Consider the following 21244-nt stretch of genomic DNA (forward strand, 5'->3'; position numbering starts at 1 on the left):
AGGTCAGTAGGTCTTTAGTGTGAAGTTCTATGTTTATCTGCCTAGGAGACAGGCTATGTTTATTGTTTTCATGGCTATAGATATCAAAGGCTAAACTTTCCTCTGGCATCCATTGTTTTTGTCTCCCTTGTTGTCTTTGGGTTTCCCTAGAGACTTCTTAAGTAAGCCCTGAGACATAAAGTTGTAATCTCCTGGTATTACACAGGAGCTCTATTGATGTGATGATAAGGTGTAGGGTAGCAGGCTGGGCCAGTATTGTAATGGTTAGGTTTGCATGCTCCGCTTTGGTAGCCCGGGGTTTGCAGGTTCAGGTTCTGTGTGCAGACCCACACACTGCTCATCAAGCCATGCTGTGACGGCATCCCACATACAAAGTAGAGGAAGACTGACACAGATGTGAGCTCAGGGCCAATCTTCCTCATCAAAACAAAACAAAAAGGTGTGGGGTAGCACAAATGTTTTATAGTCCAATGATTAGGTCTCAGTATTTTAAAGAGCCTGTATCCCTGGACTGGTACCGTCACACGGTTACTGAATGCTTCTCAGTTTCACCACAGCCCGTAGGATGAGAGAGGAAGGTAGAGGGAGTAGAGTTGGCTATTTCACGTCATCCTTGAGGAAGGCTGCTGGGGGTGGAGTCTGGTATTTCCCTTCTACCAAGATAGGCTGTGATAAAACCCGAGGTAGGTGGACTCTGGTAAAATAGTTCTCCTTGATGGTAGGCTTTGGTTAAAAGCACAGAATGCTCTGGGAAGATTTTTAAATGGTTCCATTTCCCCCACCTCCTGTGGGGGCATGAAAGGATTTTAACCAATCCACACCCTGAGCACCTGATGGGTCCGCTGAAGATAAAATTCATGGAAGCATGGGGCCCACCTAAGACAAGACTCCCTTGAAAACTTTAACTCTCAAGCTTGTCCATGTTAAGTCTCCAGCAATTTGTCAATTACAGTTTAAATTTTCCTGTCCAGGTGCTGGCGCCGCTGTCTCTGCTCTCGTAAGCTGTGTCTACCTGTCTGTCTCCCCAGTTTGCGGGGCAGGAGTTATCCTGTGACCTCAATTCTCCGATGTGTCTAAAAAGAGTGGCTGATATTCAGTTTGTTCAGTGTTTCTCTTTGTGTTATTGTGATATGCATGTTTACAGTTTCTCGTACAAGAGCTTCTAAATCCCTTGGAATTTCCTGAGTGATAGGGGTGAGAGGAGCATCTTTTGTTATTCATCATGAGCCCCTTTAAACCACACCTAAATTTATGCTAATAAAGTGGGCCCTAGATAGCTTCAGGATGGGGGTTGGTCAACACGAAGACCAATATATGATTAGAGGGTTGGACTTTCAGCCCCATCTCCCAACCTCTAACAAGGAGAGAGGGGCTGGAGAGGAATTCAATCTCCAATGGCGAATGATTTAATCAATCATATCGGTGTAATGGGATCTCCATCAAAACCTCTAAACAGCAGGATTTATAGAACTTCAGGGTTGGTGAACACATGGAGGTGCTGGGACGGTGGTGTGCCCAGAGAGGGAAATGACAAGCTAATGGGAACACTGGTTACTTGGCGGCTTGGAATTGTGAGCTACGCTCTCGGTCATCTGGTGAGCTGGTGTTGGGGAGTCCCCCCAAATCAGTAATTGTTTTAAGGATCTTCTATTTGGGTTAGTCAAATTCCTTCTAAGAGGCTCTAAAAAATCTCCTGCTGGGAGGGTGCGGCCATAACTGCCAGCGCTCTGTGAGCTGAGCAGCAGAGGAGAGAGATTTATTCTTCAGTTAATATGAAAGTTACCACAGACACTTATTATGAGGCAAAAACCGAAAAGTGACTGTTTAGATAGATTTTATAGCCCCAAATATTATCAGCACACATTTAAAATTTTAAGGTGTTTATTTTATAAAAGCTTATATGGTACTACCTGAATAGGACTGGAAGAGGCACTTAATATACCCTTACTGACAAGATTAAACATATTAACAGAGAAATAAAAACAAAACTAGATCAGCGATTAATTTTAGAGGACAATGAACTGCTTTCCTGGAAAAAGAAAGATATTCAATACAAGAAAGAGTAAAGAACACTTACATCAGGGAAAACCAAATTTACAGATTTAAAAGCCATGATAGAATTAACATTTGGGAGAAAAATTTACTTAAAATTATAACTCATTTCTTAATCGTCAAGAGGATAGTGCAGATTCTTGGAATAACTAAGAAAACATCTGCGATAACCTTTCACCCACAGTTGAGAGTGGAACCACTGTCCAAATGACAAGGTCACTTCCCATGCTTCATATAAGCCGTTGGTGGCGATAACTCTATTTTAGCCACGGTCGTTGAAAACTCTTGTTAAAATTCCTGCTAAAAGAACAGCTACAGCACCAGCTAAAGCTATTCCCCGATAGAAAATCAACTGGCTCCTTGTCAAAACATCTCCAATGGTGGGCATTGCATTCTGGTTGTTTTCTTCAATTATCATCAGTTGGGTGGTCTGGCTCTCCGGTCTGATGACATCAGGTAAAATCACTCCGTCGGTTACTTCTTTACTCAGGCTCGGTAGATCTGTGTCCAGAGAACAGCAGGATATTTACTTCCGTACTGGGTTGTGTAAAGGGATGTTACTGAAGGTTAGACAAGAATACACTGTAAACAATGACTGTCAGTCACTAATTGGTATATGTAAAATTACATTAAAGAAATTTCATAAGAGAACCCAGAGTTGATCTCTCAATTAGGCCAGAGACAAGTTTTATTAAGCAAGAGCGAAACTAAGCAGCTCTGACTTCACTAAGTTTCAGACTTGTAAGACAGAACCAGAGCACCCTGAAGAAAGCTGTCTGTTACCTGTCGGGGGACGCGCCGTCTCTCTAATTCCTTTCAGCCCAGCTCGAACCTGTGCCTGGAAAGGGGGCACAGGAGTAAACGGAGCATAAGTCACAGCAGGCTGGTGCTCTGTTAAACCTTCAATTAAGCTACTGCTGAAACTATTGCTAGAAGATCGCAACATCCAGCACAGTGTTTTCCATCCTGAAAATGCCAACAGCAATAGAACACACCAGACAACCACTGTTCTCCCCAGCGCTCAGCTCATAATAACGATTGAAAAAGCTACTTGATGCTGTAGCTGCAACTCTAACATATTTTATGCACTAGTGTTCCCAAACCCTGATAAAAGGAATAAAGTTTAAAGATAAATGGTATTATCATCTAATAGGTAGTTGATGGTCCAACTGAATGTCCTGGACACTTTATTTCCTCCATAAATCTGACTGAAAATAGGAAAGACATAAACCATCACAATTAGGAAAATCAAGAGATTTGAAACCGAGAGCGTGGTCAAAACTGAAGCAGTGGCATCCTCACGTCTGCTAATGAACAGCACCTCCCCCAAGCCAACCTCCCCTCCATCTCATCTGGAGCCTTGACGCAGTGAACAGGGCTCACGACTCAACACAGAGATGCCCATGTGGTCAAGACCCCAAACCTCTACCCGTAGGTTGTAGTTCTGCCCACAAGTACTTCCCCCCATCACAGATACTCAGCATCCTGCTTTTTAGGAAACCAGGACCAAGAGAAATTTTTTTAAAAGAGACCTACAAACCAGACAACAAACCAATATAAATAAGAAACACACTGCTGTGTTTCTAAGACTATTACATCAACCAGCAAAACACTTTCCAAGCTAATTCCTTTTTTATGTAGGCTGAGTCCTTGGTTAATAGATACTAAATCAACTCAATACTGAGAGGAGAATGTGCTGAAATATGGCTTTCTTCTGCTGCCAACTCCCATATTAGATATATTTCATGATTGCAAGTGAGTCATGCCGTCAATGGCATTCCTGTCCTTTTGACCCTAAAAGATCCCTTTCTGTGTCACAGGATCGAGTGGAGCCACATTTCTGAAAGGACAACCTGTCTCTTACCTGCTCTGCCACTCGATTCCAGTCTATCCTGAAGATGTACACCATGTAGAAAACGGCTTGAAAGAAGACACAGACTATCAATCCAGACCAGAGACCTAAGGGTGCAAAATCAATATCACGAGTTTAGATTGGCTGCAGTTCAGTTCCCATCAACGATAAAACTCTTCCCGAACTACCGGATCCACAGAGTAAACTTTAGTTGAATTAACCTCCCCCAAACCGTAGATAATCATGGACCAGGCTTAGACTCCAGCTTACTGCCGATCTGTCAGAGGCAATCACTCTATCAGCGAACAATCAAAAATGACCCCAAACTGGTTGCTGCGTTACACGTTGATGTAACAAATATTTACGGGCTTTCTTTGTGCCAGGCATTGTTTTAAGTGCTAGAAACACAGAAGTGCACCGGCTGACAGAAGAGTACCCTCACGGAGCTCATATTCTACTGGGAGACGAGCAATCAACAAGGAAACAAAGGTGTCACTTTCAGAGTGAGAAGGGCCATGGAGACATTGGGCAGAGGCTGCAATAATGGCCTGCGGCCACTGAGAGTCAAGAAGATGGTCAGGCTGCTCTCTGGGGGGGAGACCAGAATGGGCAGGAGGCAGCTGTGACAGCTCCAGGAAGGGCCCTGCAGGCAGAGGGAAGGGCAGGCCCAGGCCCAGAGGAGACCAGCCTGCATGGCCTAGCAGCAGAAAGGCCAGTGGGGGTGGGGCAGGGGGGCGGGGAGGGCTGATGGAGGGAAGGGGGTGAGGGAAGCAGGACACGCAGGCGTTCGAGCCCCGAAGGACCCAGGTTTGATTCCAAGACCAATGGGAACCCGCTGAAAGCTTCCAGACCAGTGTGCCTGAGACCTGATGTTTTCAGAAGTCCACTTTGAAAACGCTCTCTCCCACTGCTGTGTGGAAAAGACTACAGACAATACAGCCTCCATGAAAAAAGGGTTTAAACAATGCCTCTCTAGTTCTGAGAAGAAACGATTTAAATCACTTAAATATTAATTCTATATCAAAGTGGCTGTAAAATATCCACTCACGTCAACAATTCCGCTACAAGGCAAGCTGCTTTGGTTAGAGATGGAATATGCGATCAACTGAGAATCAGTCCACTAACTCCTTCCTTACATGTCTGGGGCCCACGTTGGCAGAGGCCCACTGAGGCTGGTCCTCCCCTGGACTCCGGGTGTCACCTCTCCAGCTGAGAAGTAGATGGACTGACAGCTTGCACCCTTCCATGGAGTGATTCCACTCCCAGAAACCCATCCGAAGGAAATATTCTGGAATATCGCCAATAATTCATATACCCAGATGCTCATCACACTGCTATTTATAAAGAGGAGCAATTTAAATGTCCACTATTAGAGAGGCATTAAATAAATGACACAAAGAAATATTATAGAGATGCTAAAAACCATGTCTTTAACACGGGATGGGGGAAACTATATTTTCAGTATAATCCCACATTTGTGATGACAGAAAAAATACTGGAATAAAGACAATTGTAAAATACTGGAATAAAATACATTGAATGCCTCAACTTTTATATGAGAAGTGAAATTATAGGTAATTGAATTTCTTCTGTATATTTTATGCATTTCCCCAAATTTCCATATTGTTGAATTATAACAATAAAGTGTTTAACAAAGCTGAGCATCTACTGTGGACCAAGCAGAAGCACTTTTGCGGACAAAGAGGGAAATCTGATGGGTCCTTATTCTAAAGGAGCTTAGAGTCTTGTAGGGGAGAGGTTTTCACTGTTTCCTTTTTTTAGGGAAAGCTGAATGGTAAACCCTCAGCCACTCCAGGGGCAGGGGCTCTTGCTACTTGGTGAAAGGGAATTTCCCCGGCGTCTAGGACAGTGCTTGGTAGACACGAGACAGTGATAAAGGCTCGCCAGTTCTGTGCCCCAAACAGAGAACAACAAAGGCCAACTTGACATTCACCAAATACCCCACAGGCTCCCAGCGTGCACTGGTCATTAAAAAGAGAAACGACATTGAAGACAGTTACTCATTAAGCCACCAAATGACAGCACTTCCAAAAAGTCAAGATAAGAAACTAAGCACCTCTGTTTGTGTGGACACAGGAAGGCTCTTAACGACAGCAGCAGGATTAAAATTTCACAGAGAAATGGGGAGAGAGTTGAAATGTTTTACACGGTAAAATGTCCTGATTGGATACAGAACAAAAGTGAAATCGGCAAAGAGTTAGCCATTGATGACTAAGTATCTTGGTACTAAAGTTTTTTCCGTTTTGCAATTACCGATTATGGCATTTAGCTGTTAACCCGCCCACTGTTACCTGTGCTGCTTAGGCAATATGCTCTCTGACTCCCACTAGGCTCCTACAGATAATGTCTCTGTGGAGCCTGGGTCACCATGGAAATGGGTGTGTGAGCTGTTTTCAGGAATCAGAACTCCTTGTCCACTTCAGGGCTTGGAGACCACCAACTCATCAACCGGCCCACGCAGATGTCCAATAGGCGATCTTTCGACGTCAAGAGGCTAAAAACTCCACCCTCAGCTCATGCTAATGCCGCCATTTTGTGAACTCGGGTCCTGTGACGAGGCATGGAGTCTGACTGCACTTGCGAGGATCATCAATGACCTCACCTCCCCTCACCTCCCATCACCTCTCTCCACGTTTCAGACCGCCTTGCCCCTACCCCATAAATGTCCCTGAGTCCCTCTTTTTGGGGAAGTGAGTTTGAGGCTCATGCTCTCGCTTCCTCATGTGGCTGCCTCGTGAGTAAACCCTCTCTCTGTTGCAATCTTGTCTTGGTGTCTGGGTTCTGGGTGGCGGGCAAAAGTGAACCTGGTTCTGTAACAAAAGGAGCTATTTGAATACACCTACAGCATTCAGTCAGTCCTCTAATTAGACTTTTTTCTAAAGACAATAGAATTTATTGTTACTGAAAGAAATCTATAGAAAATGCAGATGTGGATAGATCTGCAGAACACATATAGCAGCTTACCCCCGAAGCACAGAATAGATTATTTTGTATAATTCTATACATTTAGAATCTTTTTTTCTTTAAAGATTTTTTTATTTTTCCTTTTTCTTCCAAAGCCCCCTGGTATATAGTTGTGCATTTTTACTTGTGGGTCCTTCTAGTTGTGGCATGTGGGACGCCACCTCAGCATGGCTCAATGAGCGGTGCCATGTCCGTGCCCAAGATTTGAACTGGCGAAACCCCAGGCCGCGGAAGTGGAGCATGCCAACTTAACCACTCGGCCACAGGGCCGGCCCCTAGAATCTTGATAAAATGGGAAATTTTCTAAAAAAATAATAGCTTGCTAAAGGGTCCCAATAGAAGATAGAAAGTCTAAACATACTGCTTTTCAGAGAAGAAGCTGAGAAAGCCGTAAGAAGGATAAACTCCGCCAAAAACCAGGTCATGACAGCTTCACAGAAGAGTTCCAGCACACCTTTATAAACCAGATCCCCCCTGTACTGTTTAAATTGTTCCGGGCATACAAAAAGGGAACATTTTTAATTCTCTTGAGGAAGTGAGTATAACATTAATATCATTAATATCAAAACCTAAGGAAGCTTACACAAAAAATAAAACTACAGACAAACCTTACTTATAAATATCACTGCAAAATTCTTCAACGTTAACAGAATCCAGCAGCTAAGTCAAAGAATAGCACATAATAATCCAGATTGTCCAATATGAGGAAATCAATTAATCATCATTTATCATCATAATAGATTTAAGGAGAAAAATTATAGGATCATCTCTACAGGCACTAAAAAGTTATTTGACAAAACGCTCTACCAACCTTGTTGGAAACATTCAATGAAATAGACGCCATGGATACTTCCTGAACATGATTTTTAAAAACGTGCTCACACTAACTTATTTATGTGTGTGTGTGTGTGTGTGTGTGTCTGTGTGTGTATGTCAGCCTCAAATGCAGCACACTATTTAGTAGAAAAACACTGGGAGCTTTATCTCTAAAGACCTGAACAGACAGTATTTCCACTAATACCACACAATCTATGATACTATTAGAGGCATTAGGCAGAAAAAAGAAATCAGTGGTATAAAATCTGGAAAGGAGAATATAAAATTACTTGTAGATGATATGGTTATAAAAGTGGAAAACCCATGAGAATCAACTGAAAACTACTGCAAATAAGAGGAATTCAGAATTGTAACAAGATACAAAATTCACATGCAGTAATTAATGGTCCTCCTACATACAAACAACAGCCACTTAGATTATATAATGGAAGAGAAGCCCTCATTTACAGTGGCACAAAAGGATAAAATGTCTAGGGATAACCTTAAAAAGAAATGTGCAAAAGCTTTATGAGCAAAATGATAAACAGATGCCTGAGCAGAAGCTAACATTTCCCAAATGTTCCTCAGATATTTGAACATAAAAGCTGAAAGTGTCAGAGATGCACCCATTGCATGAAAACACAGATGGTCTCCAGGTCTTGGACCAACTAGCAGGTGGATTTCGGGGTTGGCTCCTTCATCTTGGGGCCCCAGTGCATTTATTCTCTACAGACCGAGATCTGGTACCATCCTGAGATGAAACCTAGGAGAGAAGAATTCCCCTGAGGAAGAAATGAAGTGTCTGGAGAACAGGCGCTGCCTCCAGCACCTCCTCTCACTTTCTCTGCAGGAAAACAGGGGCTGAATGGTAACACCTAATGAGAGTAAGAAATATTTGAGTCAGTGCAGTTTACTGAAGATAATAAATGCTAGGATAAATGCCACAGCCATTATAAACTTCCAACTCTTCCCGTCTGAAAGTGACATAAATCCCTCACAGATATGAAAGATCTTATAGAGATAGAACTGGTAAGACTCGGCAGCACGACTGGGACAGAGTTCTTGAGGCTGGGTGGCTGAACAGAAAGGGGGCCAGGAGCCAGAGATGTTCGTGAGACCAGCCCATAAATACCTGGGACATCTGAAAATACACAGATCAGGCGCTCAGGCATGAAGTCAGGTCCAGAGATGGAGATCTGAGAGCCACTGGCATGGGGGGTTGAAGCCCTGAGACTTTCAAGGAGGAGAGTGCAGAATAAGAAAAGCAAAAGGATCATTTCCTGGTCCTTGGTAAGGCCTACATTTCAAGATCATAAAAAAGTGCCAAAAAACAAGAAGAGGATTAGAAACCAAGAGTATCGGGTATGAACTCACAAAAGACAAGGATCTTGCTTGTTTCCCTTTATATTCCCCAGAGTCTAACACAGCAGAGGCCCTGACATGTTTAGTTCTCAGTGAGCATTTGTTGAATGACTGAGGGATTTATGAAACTCAAAGAGAGAGACAACATGCGTAGATAGCAGTGATAAGTGCAGCTCTGGGGGCAACTATCTGGGTTCAAATCCTGTCGCAGCACTTACTATCTGTGGGGCAAATTACTTAATCTCTTCAGGTTTTAGCTTCTTCATGTATGAAATGGAGCTAATGGGAGATCACATCTTTTGTAGTTGTCATAAATTTAAATGCGATAATGTACATAAAAGGTTAGCATGTTTCTGACAAACGCTCTTCATGACTATTATCTCACATCCTATAAGTTATAGCTTTACATTATTATTTTTAAATTAAAAATAAAAATACTGGAGAAGAATGTAGAAAAATGTTAAAATTCTATTGTATAAGTTCTTGCCAGAACAATAAAGAAAAAAGAAGTAAAAGGCATTAAAATTGGAAAATAAGGAGTAAAACTATTTATATTTACATACAACATGATCCTATATATAGAAAATCTTAAAGAACCCACACACACAAAAATACTAGAGCCAATAAATGAATTCAGTGAACTTACAAGATCAACACACAAAAATCAGCTGTGTTTTAATACACCAGCAATGAACAATCGGAAAAGCAAATTAAGAAACTACTTCTATTTACAATAGATCCAAAATAATAAAATATCTAGAAATAAATTTAACCATGGAAGAAAGACTCGTACATTGAAAACTATAAAATATTGCTATAAGAAATTAAAGACCTAAATTAATGGAAAGATATCCTGTGTTCATAGATTGGCAGACTTAATCTTGTTAAGATTGTAATATTCTCACCAAAGCAATCTACAGATTCAAAGCAATCCTGTTAAAAATTCTACCAGCCTTTTTTGCAAAAATGGAAAAGCTGATTCTCAAATTCATATGGAATTCAAGGGGCCCCAAATAGCCAAAACTAAATTGAAAAAGAAGAACAAAGTTGGAGAGCTTACACTACCTGAATTCAAAACTTATCTACACAGCTACAACAATCAAAACAGTGTGGTACTGGCATAAGCCAGACAAGCAGACCAATGGAGTAAAAGAAAATCCAGAAATAAACCCAAACCTCTATGGCCAACTGACTTTCACCAGGGGTGCCAAGCCCATTCAAGAGGAAAGAAGAGTTTCTCAGCAGATGGCGTTCACCTCATCCACGTAGCCGTAGCCACATCTCAGGTCGGAGCCGATGCATCACTACCTTGGGCAGTGTTCTGGAAGCCAGTCGGGCTTAGATGTTCCCTCCAACCCCGCAGAGGCACTCACAGCACCCAGCTCTTCTCCTCTGCAGGACTTAACCTAAATGGAATAATCGCATAACTAACTATTTAATCTTGATCTCATTCTGAGGGCAGGGGTCATGTTCATTTGGTTCAAGACTGCATTTCCAGAGTTTTTTGCACAGAGGAGACACTGAGAAACTATTTGAGGAGAAAATAATTCCTCGGGGGCCATTTTCCAGTCAACTGCTTTACATCTCAAGCAGGTTATCTTAACACAAGTGAGACTGCAGGCAGGTAACTGAGGAATCAAAAACATACCTATTATCCCAAGTTTAGCGGCAAAGATCAGAGATACTCCAATGGGAAAACCAAACACATAATAACCAACGACATTCAAGATAGCGCCAATCTTTTGTTTTCCTGTACCTCTCAGGATTCCACCACAGGTGCCCTAAAGAGAGGAAAACCAAAAGCAGTGTTGCAGTCACACAGCTGTATCAAGTTCAGAATACAACAACCATATTTCACAAGTTTGAACACAGGCAAATAGTTATGTTTCAAAACAAGCATTGCACATTGTGTAAGAGATCCAGGGAAACCTTTTGCTTCTGAAGTTATGCCAACGACAACAAAATATTGCAGCTTTCATCAGAAACCCATCAGATAGCATTATTTAAATCTTCAGCCATTTAAAAATATTTTGTAATAGCGTATGTTAAAAAAAACATGTAGAGGTTTCAATAACGGAAGTCTCAGCAGAATCTAGTCCGATGTCATGGCTGAAAAATATTAATGCAATTAAAGGCTTCAAAACCGCTCAGAGCCAGAGTGGCGACAATCCTTGCTCTCTTCCACATTATTCTTACCACAGCAAGTGTTCAATCACGGGTACCACATCTTTAGCGTGACAATGACAAATAGAAGAAATTCCTTGGGGGGAAAAAGCAAGATGGCAAATTGACCTAGAAATCAAGTCATGAGGACTAACTGGTGAAACTGGGAATGAGCCTCAAGGGCTAATGCCAAGGGATAGCAGAAGGGTCTTCAAGTACCTGTAAATCTACAGAAGATCAGCCCGGAGAAGGACTTTTCAGTGCTCACGGCCTGCCTTGAAGGATACGGCAGAGATCACTTCATCACTTGGCTAGGATGTCACACAGGGCATTGAGGCCCCAGATGAAGTAGGATAAGCGCCAGAGAAGACCAGATAACTTATCCACCTGGAGATGCTACACTCTTAAGTAGCCCATCTTTCCCACAAGTGGCTCAAACCACCTGAAGCAAGAGATCTCTCTTTTCAAAAATGAAATCAAAGACATTTAATTCAAAAGCTAGAAACACAAATTTGCTATGTATATTAGACAGTAAAATCACTCCGATACTCACTGCAAGTGCATCAAATAGATGAAAGGGAGCAAAAACAGGCATCACTTGGCTCACAAGGGAAACAATATCTCTGTTGGAGGACAAGAAAATAGTCAGTCACCCCAAAATCACATTTAAGTGGAGTACTAATTAACTATTGATCTGAAAAACCTAACAAATTGATCATTCAATTCGGTCAAAATACTACTTTTCTATTTGACGACATGAGTACACGATAAAACCTCATTAATTTAAATGTTGTTAGTTAGGATTTAGGTTAAAAGGGACATGGCTAGGCTGCCACTACAGAGGATAATTCATAAAGTTTTGTTTATAAGCATAAAAATGTGGAGGTTGGGAAGAAAAAGAAGCACATTTCCAACCGTGTATGGTTCTCTCTCTGCATAAGGGAGTCTTCTTCAAAAATGGAGTTGAAGGTCAGTGTTCACACAGGCGATATTTGCCTCCTCGTGGATCCTCTGAGCTCTGTCTAATTATGATGGAAGATCGGCCTGGGGAGGCCCCTAATGAGGGTCCTGGGGCTCCGGAGAAAGACACAGCAGAGATGGAGGTGACTAACAACACTGGATGGATCCAGTGTGGATGCAACACGTGAAACTAGCTACAGTACTCTCCCCAAAGGAAGTCTTCCTGCTTCTCTCCCATTCATCCTAAAGGTGGAGCATGCTGGTCGACAGGCACCAGCAATTTAGACAGAGCCTGAGGTCAACCCTTTCACCAGGGGAGGGAGCTCTTCGGAACAGATCCACAGGACTGAAAAGTTACCTAATGTGTGCACCATCTCTACTAATGAAAATGACAATGTGATATTTCATTCAAAAATACAAACAGTAAACCCATGTTCACCAGACACTGAAGAAATTAATAGCACACAAGAAAAAGAAAGAAAAGAAAGACCAAAATGAGCATGCAGAACAGCTGACACAAAAGGAAACAGAAAGAATGCAAGGAACAAAAGAGAAATTTTTTAAAAATTATAATTAGCATTCTTAGAGATATTCATAAACTAACAACAGGGATTTAAGGAAAAAGGAGCAATTGGGAAAAAGTGGTTGGAAATGAAAAATATGAAAACTAAAATAAAACATTCTATTTAAAGACTGGATAATGAAATGGACATAGCTAAAGACTAAATTTCAATTTGGAAGATAAAGTTGAGGAAATATCCCAAAACACAGAGACAGAAAATGAGAGAGAAGAGACATGTCAGATTAATCCATAAGTCCTATCATTTATCTAAATTTCCTAGAGCTAAAGAAAAATCCAACGCTTCAGACTGAAAGTCTATAAACTGCCACACAGAATAAAAGAAAAAAAGATTCACCTGCACCCAACCACATTCAAGGACAAAAAGAATATCTGAAAGATTTCCAGAAAAAAAATTTCTCCTACAAAGGAAAAAGAGTCAGATTAATATGAAAAGTTTATATCCAGGTGACATCACTGAAGACGGTGGAATAGAAAGCTCTGAGAATCAGTCTTTTAACCAAAATAACTATTGAACTGGCAAGAAATGTAGGAATCAACTGTTTCAGAACTCTGGAGCTGAACTGAAAACTTACAGTGACAAGAGGAGGGCCTGATGAAGAAAGAGGCTTGTAAATATCTGTGAATTTTCGTGTTTTGCATGGTAGCTGCCATTTCCTGTTCCCCGGTTCCCACAGCAGGTAGCTGGAGGGATGGCTGCCTGCATTCCTGACATGGCTGACTGGTGACAAGTTGGGCAATAAGGATCTTGTGTGCCAAAAATCAGGGTTTTATGAGCTGCCAGGAGCAAAATGGCAGGGTGCGCTGACCTGGGATTCTCCCCCCTCCAAAATATAACAAAAGATTGGAAGAACTGAATTTCAGAGAATAAACATAATCCCAGCTCTTTAGAGACCTACAATACCAAGAAGGCGGAGATCATAAACCTAGCTTTACACCTTCGGAGGCCCTGGAAGGGTAGAGAGAACATCGCTCCCTCCCCTAGAGTCTGCGATCGCTGCGGCGTGGGTCGGGAAGGAGCGGGGGAGGGGCCGCGCGACCAGGGGATCATCCAGGACTCCTGCCGCTGATTCAGTGGAGACCCGCTGACAGGGGGGAGAGCTTCCGTCCGCGGGGACCCTATAAATCAAGGGCCTTGGGAGACCAGAGAACAGAACTGATCTGAACCCAGACCGGCGCGTGTGAGTAACAGCCCCTGCCCCCTAACAAAGCCAGTGGGCGCAGCCATCTTGCCCCAAGGCGGAGAGCTAACACACCGCTCTCGACCCCCATCTAGTGGCGACAGGCTGTAACTGCAACTGAATTCTACCACCATGAGAAAAAACCGCTCCTCTACCATCCAGCAATTTATAAAAGCCCCAGACCAGAAGGAAAACAATAAAAACACAGAATTAAGTCCTGAGGACTTGGAATTAGGTAAACTAAATGATAATGATTTCAGAGCAGCTATAATCAAAAAACTCAATGAGGTAGAGAGAAAGATAGAGAAACAAGCCAAGTTCTGGAGTTACTTCACAAAAGAGATTGAAATAATAAAGAAGAATCAAACAGAATTACTTGAGATGAAAAACACAATGGACCAGATAAAACAGAATACGGATTCCCTGAATGCCCGTGTAGACAACATAGAGGAGAAAATTAGCATAATCGAGGACAGACAGGCTGAATGGCACCACACAGAGGAAGAAAGAGAACTAAGAATTAAAAAAAATGAGGAAAATCTCCGAGAGATAATGGATTCAATGAGGAGTAAGAACATAAGGATCATAGGAATTCCCGAGAATATGGAAAAGGAAAATGGAGCAGAAAGTGTGCTTAACGAAATTATTGAAGAGAACTTCCCAAATCTAGGGATCAACGGAGAAATGTGTGTAGAGGAGGGTTTTAGATCTCCTAGATTTGTCAATGTAAAAAGAGCTACCCCAAGGCACATAGTAGTAAAGTTGGCAAATAGGAATGATAATGAGAGAATACTCAGGGAAGTAAGGGAAAAAAAAAGAATAACCTATAAAGGAGCCCCTATCAGACTGTCAGTGGATTTCTCTACAGAAACCCTACAAGCTAGGAGAGAATGGAGTGATATATTCAAAGCCTTAAAGGATAAAAACCTTCAGCCAAGAATACTCTATCCAGCAAGAATTTCCTTCAGATATGAGGGAGAAATTAAATCTTTTCCAGACAAACAAAAGTTAAGGAAATTTGTAACTAAAAGCCCTCCATTACAAGAAATCCTCAAGAAGGCTCTCATACTTGAAAAAAAAGAAAAAAGGGAGAAAGCGGACACAATCCACAGACTAGGGAGACTGATGGATAGAACCAGAACAGGATAGCAAATATTCAACTATAGCATTAGGGTAAAGGTAAGGAAACTACCAAAGCAAGGACGATCTTAGCACTCTAACTACCAATTAATAAGACGAGTTGGAATAAAAAATGAAAATAATTATTTAGGAGGGGAAGAGCAAAGGGTCTAAATCAGTATTGGTCGAGTAAGTAAGAGACCACCAGAGAATAGACTATATTATACACGAGATTCTAAATACAAACTTCAAGGGAGACACTAAAATAAAGTACAGAACAGAGTCACAAATCATAGATAAGGAAAAATATAAGAAACCCAGCATAAGAAATTGCAGTATTAAATGGGTAGTCTAAAGCACACAGGAAAAGAAACTCAGGAAAACAAGATAATGAGCGACAGATTGACAGCATTAAGTCCACATGCATCAATAATCACTCTCAATGTGAACGGACTGAACTCTCCAATAAAAAGACACAGAGTGGCAAAATGGATTAAAGAACAAGATCCAACAATTTGTTGCCTCCAGGAAACACAACTCGACTCCAAGGACAAACACAGACTCAGGGTGAAGGGGTGGAGGACAATACTTCAAGCAAATAGCAAGGAAAAAAAGGCAGGTGTTGCAATTCTCATATCAGACCAAGTGGATTTCAAAATAAGACAGGTAAAGAGAGACACAGAGGGACAATATATAATGATCAAAGGGACACTTCATCAAGAAGAAATAACGCTTATAAATATCTATGCACCCAACACAGGAGCACCAAGATTCATAAAGCAACTATTAACAGACCTAAAGGAAGATGTTAAAAACTACACAATAATAGTAGGGGACCTCAACACCCCACTCACATCAATGGACAGATCATCCAGACAGAAAATCAACAAGGAAATAGTGGAGCTAAATGAAAAACTAAAACAATTGGACTTAATAGACATACATAGATCACTCCACCCTGAAAGAGCTGAATACACATTCTTCTCAAGTGCACATGGACCATTCTCTAGGATAGACCATATGTTGGGAAACAAGGCAAGCCTCTACAAATTTAAAAAAATTGAAATAATAACAAGCATCTTCTCAGATCATAGTGCTATAAGGCTAGAAATTAATTGCAAGAAAAAAGCTGAGAAAGGCACAAAGATGTGGAGACTAAACAACACACTACTGAACAAGCAATGGATCATTGAAGAAATTAAAGAAGAAATAAAAAAATACCTGGAAACAAATGAAAATGATAGCATGCCACACCAACTCATATGGGATACAGCAAAAGCTGTATTAAGAGGAAAATTCATCGCAATACAGGCACATCTTAACAAACAAGAAAAATCCCAAATAAGCAACCTTAAAGAACACCTAACTGAACTAGAGAAAAAAGAACAAATGAAGCCCAAAGTCAGCAGAAGGAGATAAATAATAAAAATCAGAGCAGAAATAAATACTATTGAAACGAAAAAGGCAGTAGAAAGGATCAATGAGACAAAGAGCTGGTTTTTTGAGAAGAGAAATAAAATTGACAAACCACTAGCCAGACTTACAAAGAAAAAAAGGGAGAAAGCTCAAATAAACAAAATCAGAAATGAGCGAGGAGAAATAACAACAGACTCTGCAGAAATACAACAGATTATAAGAGAATACTACAAAAAACTATATGCCAACAGAATGGATAACCTAGAGGAAATGGATAAATTCTTGGACTCCTACAATCTCCCAAAGCTCACTCAAGAAGAGGCAGACAATTTGAACAGACCAATCACAAGGAAAGAGATTGAAACAGCAATCAAAAACATCCCAAAGAATAAAACCCCAGGACCAGATGGCTTTCCTGGGGAATTCTACCAAACTTTCAGAGAGGATTTAATACCTATCCTTTTCAAGCTATTCCAAAAAATTAGGGAAGATGGAACACTTCCTAACACATTCTATGAGGCCAACATCACGCTGATACCAAAACCTGACAAGGACACCACGAAAAAAGAGAACTACAGGCCAATATCACTGATGAACATAGATGCAAAAATTCTAAACAAAATTTTGGCAACCAGAATTCAGCAATTCATCAAAAGAATCATACATCAGGATCAGGTGGGATTCATACCAGGGACACAGGGATGGTTCAACATCCGCAAATCAATCAACATGATACACCACATTAACAAACTGAGGAATAAAAACCGCATGATCATCTCAATAGATGCAGAGAAGGCATTTGACAAGATCCAACAGCCATTTATGATAAAAACTCTGAACAAAATGGGCATAGAAGGAAACTACCTCAACATAATAAAGGCCATATACGACAAACCCATAGCCAACATCATACTCAATGGGCAAAAACTGAACCCCATCCCCCTGAAAACAGGAATGAGACAAGGATGCCCTCTATCACCACTCTTATTTAACATAGTACTGAAGGTCCTGGCCAGAGCAATCAGGCAAGAAAAAGGAATAAAAGGAATCCAAATAGGGAGGGAAGAAGTGAAACTCTAGCTGTTTGCAGACAACATGATCTTATATATAGAAAACCCCAAAGAATCCATTGGAAAACTGTTAGAAGTAATCAACAACTACAGCAAAGTTACAGGGTATAAAATCAATTTACATAAATCAGTAGCATTTCTATACTCCAGTAATGAACCAACAAAAAAAGAACTCAAGAATACAATACCATTCACAATCGCAACAAAAAGAATAAAATACCTTGGGGTAAATTTAACTAAGGAAGTGAAGGACCTATATGATGAAAATTACAAGGCCTTTCTGAGAGAATTGGATGACGACATAAGGAGATGGAAAGACAGTCCATGTACATGGATTGGAAGAATAAACATAGTTAAAATGTCCGTTCTACCTAAAGCAATCTACAGATTCAATGCCATCCCAATCAGAATCCCAATGACATCCTTTACAGAATTAGAACAAAGAATGCTAAAATTCATATGGGGCAACAAAAGACCCCGAATTTCTAAAGCAATCCTGAGAAAAAAGAACAAAACGGGAGGCATCACAATCCCTGACTTCAAAACATACTACAAAGCTACAGTAATCAAAACAGCATGGTACTGGTACAAAAACAGGTGCACAGATCAATGGAACAGAATTGAAAGCCCAGAAATAAAACCACACATCTATGGACAGCTTATCTTTGACAAAGGAGCTGAGGACATACAATGGAGAAAAGAAAGTCTTTTCAACAAACGTTGCTGGGAAAACTGGAAAGCCACATGTAAAAGAATGAAAATTGACCATTCTTTTTCACCATTCACCAAAATAAACTCAAAATGGATTAAAGACCTAAAGATGAGACCTGAAACCATAAGGCTTCTGGAAGAAAACGTAGGCAGCACACTCTTTGACATCAGTATTAAAAGGATCTTTTTGGACATCATGCCTTCTCAGAGAAGGGAAACAACAGAAAGAATAAACAAATGGGACTTCATCAGATTAAAGAGCTTCTTCAAGGCAAATGAAAACAGGATTGAAACAAAAAAACAACCCACTAACTGGGAAAAAATATTTGCAAGTCATATATCTGACAAAGGCTTAATATCCATAATATATAAAGAACTCTCGCAACTCAACAACAAAACATCAAACAACCCAATCAAAAAATGGGCTGGAGACATGAACAGACATTTCTCCAAAGAAGATATACAGATGGCCAATAGGCACATGAAAAGATGCTCATCATCACTGATCATCAGGGAAATGCAAATCAAAACTACACTAAGATATCACCTTACACCCATTAGAATGACAAAAATATCTAAAACTAATAGCAACAAATGTTGGAGAGGTTGCGGAGAAAAAGGAACCCTCATACACTGCTGGTGGGAAAGCAAACTGGTGCAGCCACTATGGAAAACAGTATGGAGATTCCTCAAAAAATTAAAAATAGAACTACCATACGATCCAGCCATCCCACTACTGGGTATTTATCCAAAGAGCTTGAAGTCAGCAATCCCAAAAGTCCTATGCACCCCAATGTTTATTGCAGCACTGTTTACAATAGCCAAGATGTGGAAGCAACCTAAGTGTCCAGCAACAGACGAATGGATAAAGAAGATGTGGTACATATACACAATGGAATACTACTCAGCTGCAAAACAGAACAAATCATTCCATTTGCAATAACAAGGATGGACCTTGAGAGAATTATGTTAAGTGAAATAAGCCAGTGAGAGAAAGATAATCTGTGGATGACTCCACTCATATGAGGAATTTAAAATTATGGACTAAGGACAGTTTAGTGGATACCAGGGGAAAGGTGGGGTGGGGGGTGGGCACAAAGGGTGAAGTGGTGTGCCTACAACATGACTGACAAACATTAATGTACAACTGAAATTTCACAAGATTGTAACCTATCAATAACTCAATAAAAAAAAAAAAAGAACAGCTGCCATAAACTAAAACAAAAAAACAAAAACAAAAAAACCAGGGTTTTATCTTTTGATCGACCAGGCAGTTCACTAAGGGACTGGCACAGAGACTGGCCACCGTCTCAACCCCTTTGGGCTGAAGCACCTTCCCAGGCAGTGCCTGGTGAGTAATTTACAGAGACAGAACCTTTTTAAAGAACTCTTTTCTTATTGGATCAAGGTATTTAAGGAAATCTCTGTCAGGTCATTGGCTGAGTGTGGAGATAACGGACACCACACGTGACAAGGAACACAGTCTTTTGTAAAAACTGGTTTGGAAAAGTCAGTGAACAAATGGACGACTGCAGAACAGCAATGACAACAAGCAAGAAGAGCAATGCCCCGGGGCTGGCCCGGTGGCCGAGTGGTTAAGTTCGCATGCTCCACTGCAGGCGGCCCAGTGTTTCGTTGGTTCGAATCCTGGGCGCGGACATGGCACTGCTCATCAAACCACACTGAGGCAGCGTCTCACATGCCACAACTAGAAGGACCCACAACGAAGAATATACAACTATGTACCAGGGGGCTTTGGGGAGAAAAAGGAAAAAATAAAATCTTTAAAAAAAATAAAAATGGTTTCTATTAAAAAAAAAAAAAAGACGAGCAATGCCTGGGGAGGGAGAAGAACCTGATTTCCAGAGTTATCGCACTACAATATTCAAAATGGCCAGTTCTCAACAACAAATTACAAAGTATATACAAAGAAACAGGAAAGTATGGCCCATTCACAGGAAAAGAAGAGAATATCAGGAACTGGTAAATATTGTCAGAATCAATTTTTTGAGAACTCTAGAAATTAACCAAAGGCTTGCAGTGACCTGGGGGCACTTATTGCAGAAAAATGGCTGAATCTTAGTAACCACAGCTTTGTGGTGTTTTTAACTTACTCTAGTATCATCTCCTGCTCCCAGCGCAGTGGTAATCTTGAAAAATAACAGTCCACATTTCCAAGACTGGAAGAGGAAGAATGGGGTGAACTCCTTCAAAACTTCATTCCCAAAGAATAGCTATTATTTCACAGAAAGATCCACCTGTCTGGTGTTTCCGTAGAAGACACCATTTGAAAGGCTGTCTTTGTTTCATCTGACTCAAACTTGCCCAATGTTAAAGTTGATCTCTGGGAGATGCTTGTCAAAAACATTTACATGTTAATGTTGTAGTTGCTGCTGCCTGAGGCAATGGGTAATAGTTGAGGCAAACAATAGACTAACCAACAAGCTTGGGAGGAAAGACTGGGGAATGAGATACTTGTAGGGACTTTGAAAGCTTTGACTTTCCTAGAGTCCTGGGAATCTGGAAGATCATGTGCTTGCATAGGACTGTGCACATGCTCAGGGAGACCAGAGAAGGCCTAAGCTCTCACCTCTGGCACAACTTGAGGCTCTACACAAGCAGGAAACGAAGGTGAAGGCCAAGTTGCAAACTGCCTGGCTGAGTGTTAAAGGTACGCCCTGACACATGTACAGAGAGCCCTTCAGCAAAGAGGGGGAGATGTTTGGGATGCAAGCATTTAAGAAAATCTCTGTCCAAGATTAGATTGGTGGTTACCAGAGGGGAAGGGAGGAGAGAGGAAGGTGAAAGTGGTGATGGGGCACATGTGTAAGGTGATGGATGGTAATTAGCCTTTGGGCGGTAAACCACCCAAAGGTAGTCTACACAGAACTGAAATATAATGATGCACACCTGAAATTCATATAATGTTACAAACCAATGTTATCTCAATAGCTAAATAAATACAAAAATCTCTGTC

General features: G+C 41.0%; 1 protein-coding gene across 4 annotated transcripts in view; it reads right to left on the reverse strand.

Annotated features, from left to right (window-relative positions):
• Positions 1-1863: 1863 nt before the first annotated feature.
• The window catches only part of LOC100073168 (multidrug and toxin extrusion protein 2), an 89674-nt gene continuing 70293 nt past the window's right edge, over positions 1864-21244 (reverse strand). For 2 of the 4 annotated variants that reach the window (XM_070228293.1, XM_023653613.2), the window contains 5 exons: positions 11784-11853; positions 10716-10848; positions 3917-4011; positions 2836-2890; positions 1864-2553 (listed from right to left, as the gene is read on the reverse strand). In XM_070228293.1, the coding sequence (XP_070084394.1) occupies positions 2315-2553; positions 2836-2890; positions 3917-4011; positions 10716-10848; positions 11784-11853 (592 nt within the window). In that variant the 3' untranslated portion in view covers positions 1864-2314. Of the gene's footprint in view, positions 2613-2835; positions 2891-3916; positions 4012-10715; positions 10849-11783; positions 11854-21244 lie in introns of all 4 variants that reach the window. The other 2 variants (XM_070228294.1, XM_023653614.2) reach the window with 1 other exon arrangement.

This window comes from Equus caballus, chromosome 11, assembly GCF_041296265.1.
Source record: "Equus caballus isolate H_3958 breed thoroughbred chromosome 11, TB-T2T, whole genome shotgun sequence".
In the NCBI taxonomy this organism is placed as follows: domain Eukaryota; kingdom Metazoa; phylum Chordata; class Mammalia; order Perissodactyla; family Equidae; genus Equus; species Equus caballus.